This window comes from Adelges cooleyi, unplaced genomic scaffold, assembly GCF_023614345.1.
Source record: "Adelges cooleyi isolate 19-005CV unplaced genomic scaffold, UGA_ACOO_1.1 ACOO_flye_CR_arks_rails_tigmint_CR_PRNA_127, whole genome shotgun sequence".
Lineage (NCBI taxonomy): Eukaryota > Metazoa > Arthropoda > Insecta > Hemiptera > Adelgidae > Adelges > Adelges cooleyi.
Window position 1 is genome coordinate 36,751 of NW_026095781.1, and position 6,710 is coordinate 43,460.

At 32.1% G+C, this 6,710-nt stretch overlaps 1 protein-coding gene and 1 long non-coding RNA gene across 2 annotated transcripts; both read right to left on the reverse strand.

Moving 5' to 3' along the window:
• Nucleotides 1-352: 352 nt before the first annotated feature.
• LOC126847882 (SCAN domain-containing protein 3-like) lies at nucleotides 353-2,107 on the reverse strand (the record flags this gene model as incomplete). Its single annotated transcript, XM_050588295.1, has 1 exon — nucleotides 353-2,107. A coding segment is annotated over one exon (1,755 nt), but the record flags the coding sequence as incomplete, so codon positions are not given.
• Nucleotides 2,108-4,933: 2,826 nt separating this feature from the next.
• On the reverse strand, nucleotides 4,934-6,349 carry LOC126847881 (uncharacterized). The gene is made up of 3 exons (XR_007687158.1): nucleotides 6,252-6,349; nucleotides 5,426-5,467; nucleotides 4,934-5,078 (listed from the first exon to the last, which is right to left on the reverse strand). It is a non-coding gene; the product is annotated as an uncharacterized LOC126847881 (long non-coding RNA).
• Nucleotides 6,350-6,710: the final 361 nt, after the last annotated feature.

Consider the following 6,710-nt stretch of genomic DNA (forward strand, 5'->3'; position numbering starts at 1 on the left):
CAGGTGAACTAGAAAAACGTGGGGCGCATCTTTCTACTTAGATATTAAAACCTAAGCTTTCATGCTAATGCATTAAGTTGTCTCTCTAACCCATAGGTTCCCAACCTTTTATGGACTACTGCCCCCTTTTCAAGAAAAAGAAATTCCAACGCCCCCTTTTCAAAAAAGTTATTTATTATAGTAATTTCATAGGTCTGTTTATACAAATACATAATACATGTTATGATAAAAAAAACATTTAATTCAGATGAAGACTGTGGAGCACTTCGTAGAAGCAAAAACAAGACAATTAATCGAAATTATTAGATAATAGAGAAATATAATGAAAAAAAGTCAATAAGAAATAAAAATATTAATGAGACGGTTGAGGTTGATGCAGATTTAACAATCTGTTAACGTCGGGTTTCATTTTAGTTAACACCAGTCGCAAATCTCCTCGCTCAGTGATTTGCAGTCTATTTCTTTTCTTAGATAGCAAATTAGCTACTGCACTAAAACCACGCTCAACCAAATATGATGAAGGAAATGCAATCAAAAATTTCTGTACTATTTCCCACAACCCAGGGTGAAGAGTTGATATTGATTTTTGGAGCCAGAACTCTTGGTATCCGTTTCTGAATTTCACTTTTAATTCTTCATTTGTTGTGAGTTCTATGAGTTCTTCTTCTAAATTTGATGATTCTGCTGTACCCGCATTTTCGAAAGGGTCTAAAATCCAGCTTGGTATACTCATATTTAAAATATCCTGGAAGCGCTCTGTAAAATCCACATGAAGAGCGCCCAGGTGTTGGCAGTAAGTCATTAAATCTTCTTTTCCTACCGATAATGCTGATAATGTCGGAAAATTGAGGAATTCACCTCTTCCTAGATTTCGTTTGAATAAAAGAAGTTTTCCCACAAAAGCAGCTATGACATTTTTGGTCTTTATCAAATTCAACTCATCACCTTGCAATTGTAAATTAACTTCATTAAATATTTTAAAAAGGTCTGTCATATAAGCTATGTCATTTTTGGACGCAATCAAATTTCCACGCAGTTCATCGTCTCTATTTTCAAGGAAGTCCAACACTGAGTGGAATAGATTGAAAAATCGATTGAGACAAACACCTTTCGATAGCCATCGTACTTCTGTGTGCAGCAACAAGCGGTTATAGTCTTCATCATTTTCACTACAAAGTTGCCCAAATAATCTGTCATTTAATGAATTGCTCCTTATCTTATTAACAGATCTAATAACGTAATGGAGCGACGTATGCAGGCGTTCATTAAGATTTTTTGCAACCAAGTGCTGACGATGTATAACACAATGTACAGCGAGTACATTTGGTACTGCTTGTTTTAAATGCGCAATGAAACCCTTATGACGTCCCGTCATTGCTGGAGCACCATCTGTAGCAACTGACAAAATATTTCTAATGGGAATTCCTTTTTCTTGAAAAAAAACATGCATGGTATTGAATATGGATTCTCCCTTTGTATCGGTTTCCAAATTTTTTGCAAATAATAACTCTTGGCAATTTTTTTCTTCTTTTATGAATCGGACGTAAGCCAAAAGTAGTGCTTCATTATTTGGTAATGTTGATTCATCGAGTTGAATGGAAAACTTGGAAGTCTGTAAGTACTCACATAATGATAGTTCAACGTCTTTAGCCATTTCATCGATTCTTCTTTGTACTGTATTATTACTCAAAGGAATTTTTTTGATGATATCTGATGGAGTCTTATGATGAAGGACAGTTTCAATTACCTCCTTGACTGCCGAGATTATTAATTCTTCACCAATTGTGTGTGGTTTTCCCGATTTTGCAATTAATAATGAAATATTATATGAAGCTCGTAATCCATCATTTTCTTGTTTAGAACACGATGCAAAAAGGTTCGATATAGTTGGCTGTTTTAAATATTTCTTTTCAAGTCCTTGAAAATAGGATAAATCTTTGTCCTTATCAGCATGAATTTTATTCAAGTGTTCTTGGAGTCTAGAAGGCTTCATGGCTTCATTTGAGAATACTTTCTGGCAAATTAAACACATTGGTAATAATTGGTTTGTGGGAGATTTCGTAAATCCATATTTTAAATATTCAATATTGTACTGACGACATTTTTTTTTAGTTTCAGACATTTTGTGAATTATAAAAAAATATAAAACTAAATATTATAACGGCTTCTTTACTTTATCAGTCCGCGTAAGAGTAGGTCACTGTCGAAGCGCACAAAAACAATAAGATAGTTGATAGTAGAAGACTAGAAAAGCTCTCCCTGCATTTTAATAAATAGATTTCGAACACGCAGCAACTTGTATGCGTTTGTTTGTTTGCGGTGCCGGTGCTTTTAACTTCAGAATTTATTTGATTGCGTAATCACGTCTTTGCTTAGCGTTTGCATAGACTTGTTACCGACAGCTTTAAAACGAATCAATAAGTTATCTAGTCTATATACCATTGACGCGGCCACACCGCGACTCAGACGGATGACGGGTGCTAACTACACCCGTCACCGCCGGATGGCGACCGCGTCCCCTGCTTGCCCAACTGTCCGTTAGGTCGCGCCCCGTTGGCGCCACCGCGGGCGGCGTGAACTGGGCCACGGCCGCCGCGGGCAACGACCACCGCCGCCGCCGCCGGGACACTTTTCGTTTTCACGGTCACGACGAACTATATTCATTTTTGTAGCCGTTTTTCCGACCACATTAATAAACTTGTTATAATTAATATTATTAGTAGTTTAACTTAAAAAACTAATCCACTCTTCTCCTTCGTTTACTACTCCACCACCATGCTTATCCGAATGTTTTTGATTTAACTTTAACCCTAGGTAAAATATTTTTCATAAAAATGGATAGGTATATTTTGAAAGTATTTTATTATATATTGAACTTCAAATCAAGTAGGTACACCGCGACCGCCCCCTTGACTGTCATAATACCCCCCATTTTTCTTTGGATCTGCTAGCGCCCCCACAAAGAGCTCCAACGCCCACAAGGGGCGATACCGCCCCCGTTGGGAACCTATGCTCTAACCGAACGGATCAGAAAGTGATAGTATGACTTTTTTTGGGAATGAAATTTAATGGATTTCCGTGCCACTTGCCTTAAATTTCATTGCAAATTGAAAAGACTTAATTGCTATTCTCTCCAAAGTTTGTTTTATGTAGGTTTCTTCAATTTTTAGTTAACTACCTACTTGCTTAACATTTAAAGTAATGTGGTGCTCAATTTTACATGACATGTCATTAAGTATTATTTTATTTAGAAGAGGAAAGATGATTGTGCATGAATTATGAGTTAAGGTAGTTATTAATGAGAAGAGAATGTTGTTATATACTCAGACGTGTAAAGTAGTAAAGATGCGCCCCACGTTTTTCTAGTTCATCTGTCCTATTTGGTTATCAAGACCCCGGAGGGTTATTTTATACTTTTAAAGGCGCATAAAAACGTTATTTTTAGATTAATTTTTTAATCTACTTTAATTATTTTGTTCTTTTTCGTTTTCGTACGTACGTATCTAAACATTTAAATGTACAATGTTATTGCTGCATGGTCAGAAGGATTATCATAAGAATTAGTAATCAATTTAAAAGCTTATAATTTTAAATTTATTACTGTATAAATTATCATAAAAGTTGAAATTAAGTTGTAATTACTATATAAATTATCATAAAAGTTGTAAGAAAATGCAAAAAAGTTTAATGATGGGAACGGGTTTGAACATGGTACCGCTCACATCCGAGCACCGTTCACGCCCAAACGCACCACGCATAATTTTTGCTGGCAGGTGAGAAATAAGTCTTTTTGAATTGCAAGATTCCCCCGGAACGACGGATAAGAAATCGACCCCATTTTAACCCCCTTAGGAGTGGAATTTTCTTGTGGATTAATAATGCATTGTCATCGAATTGTGAGCTATCCTGGAAGTTTCAGCCGGATAGCTAATCGGGAAGTGCTCGAAATTTGAGTTGCAAGATTCCACCCGGAACGACAAACAAGATTGTGAGTTCATAAAAACGTTATAAAAAAAAAATATTTTGTTTTATCATTTTTGTACCTAAATGTTTATACCATTTATTCTCTCGCGTTTTAGAACACTGATATTACAATAATTAAAAATATATTTTTTAATTTGCTATTATACTTATTATAAATTGCGAACATAATACTTTTTCTTAAACATCTTGAAATAATAAGCAAATGATTTTTACAGCGACTGGTGTAATGAAAACAAATGATTAATTCCTGTGGATATCACATACTTTAAAATCATAAAAATCTGCATAATTTTCAAAAACAGTTCTTATTTTTATTTTTTTTTTATTCAAATAACTTATTGTTTTTTTTTCAAAAACAAGTTATTAATCTTAACGTATTTTGTTTTGTGGTTTCTTTTTGGAATTTAACCTTTGAACTATTTTATTTCTGATCATTAATATTTTATGTATTCAACTTATTTAGCTAAAATGTCTTAATTGCACAAAACGATAAACGATACAATTTTTAAAACTGAACACAATATTTTCCCACAATTTGTATAGTTATATATTGTTAACTTTTTATTAAAAACTTGTTGTTTCTTACAATGACTATTGCAATGTAAATAAATGACAATCACCTTTATGCATCCTATACTTTTAGCGCAGTTTAAATCTTAAAACCGAATAATTTAGGTGAAATAAAAATTTTTAAGTAATTTTAATAGTATGACACTTTTTTGGGTTTGTTTTTAATAAAAAAAATATATTCATACATCTGTTTTTTTTTATATTGCTTAACCCTTGACAAGTTACTGTATGAGCCATAAAACACACTTAGCCACTTAATTTTTTTTTTTTTTTTGCGAATGAAAATACTTCCTTAATCTCCTGCTTGGCAGCTTTGCATTAATTCTAGAGAAATCTTTTATTATATGATAAATGTAGTAAATCAAATGGTTACTTAAGTCGTCTCTTGTCTTATGGTTTGCTCCGAGATAAATATGCACATAATTTTTATATTTCTCGCCCACAATATTCAATAATTCAGCCGTAGTAAGAGCATTTATCAGGCCTGAATGTTGGTTACTTTGTGCTACAAAATTGTTTATAGCCTGAAATCCATTGAAACGCATCATTAAAAATTATAGCCGGATATAACCTAACGTCTTAAGAGGTAGGTAAATTTAAGCGCTATAATATGAATTGTTCAAGTAACTTTTAATAAGTTTATATTTATATGTTATCTAGATGATTATATAGATAACATTCCATTTGAATGATGCACAACTCTGCTTTCAAAAACAAAACATACTACTCAATTCTAGGTAAAATTTCAAAAATTTACATACAACTTAATAAAAAAAAATACATATTAACCATATTTTTAATTTAAAAAAAAAAAGAAAATACAATTTACACGATGATAAGTAACCGTTTGATCAATTTACATGATTCTTACCAATTCATCGGCTGAAGGAGTTCCGAACGCAACAGTTTGAACCTAGAAATTTATAAAACACAAAACCAAAATGTACTTTAAACTCATACTCTGTTTTTTTTAATGTTCTTGAGCGAGTTTAAAATACGTGTTTAAAATTTAGTTTAAAAAGATAAAAGTGATTTTCTTATCTATTAGTAAGTTATATTTATAGTGCATTCTCAATAGATGTTAGCTCATATTAACCGCCTTATTGTAAAAGCTAGATTATTTTTTTAAAAATTAAAGAATTTCGATTGGTAATTGGTATCCTGTTAGCAATCCATTGCAATCCAAATAAAAATTGCTGTTATAAAAACGAATTTCCTATGCTCATTAATTTCGACTCGATCCAACTATTATCGAATTTTTTGGGGTTTTCCGATTTTAAGATTGAAGAAGTGGTTTTTGTTATACCACAAGGACAAATCATTTAGCAAGTAAACATTTCAATAGTAATATTATCCAGACATATCCAGATTGTAGATATTAACTACAATATCATGTTTTACTTGTAACGCTATTGCGTGGCTTATAATAATATAAAGTTGACAATATTTACAATTGTCTACGTATGTTAAAGTGTTTTTTTATGTGTATGTTTTGTTAAAGTATTAACATCTACTCAGTGGCCCGAAACAAACAACAAACAAAAAAACCTGTTAAATCGCATGTACTAACTACACAAGGTTTGCATATATGCTACGAGAAAAAATATGTTTTGAAAATGTTTAGTACAATTGAATTTATTTAAAAAAAATACCATATCGTGTTGTTGAATGGTTTTTGCCTAATAGTTTATACTTACTAGCATACCATTTTAGCCTTTTGTAAATGAGAAACTTTAGATCCAAGCTTGAGTTTCTACTGGTTGTATTCAAATAGTCACTTATTTTTCCGATTATTTCTGTAGGCTCTAATCTCAAAACATGTCATTGTGCCTAGTTGTCGGTGTACTCACCTATCGAGCAATGCGAACATAAATATTAATTTTATGGGCTACCGGATTTAAAAAAACCCGAAGATATTTATAAGAGGAAAAGTAACCATCCCGGTTGTATTTCAAATAATTACAAATAACAATTTTATATTTTCAACCCATATTTATTATATTTTATTAGTACATTACATTTTATAATTTCTTAAACGATTAAAAAATTAATATTTTATAATAACAGTAGCAACAAAAATAATAGCCCAACACAACGTATTGAATCATTGTCTCGGTCCTAAAAAATCTTCTACTGACACGCCCTTACTTTATTTA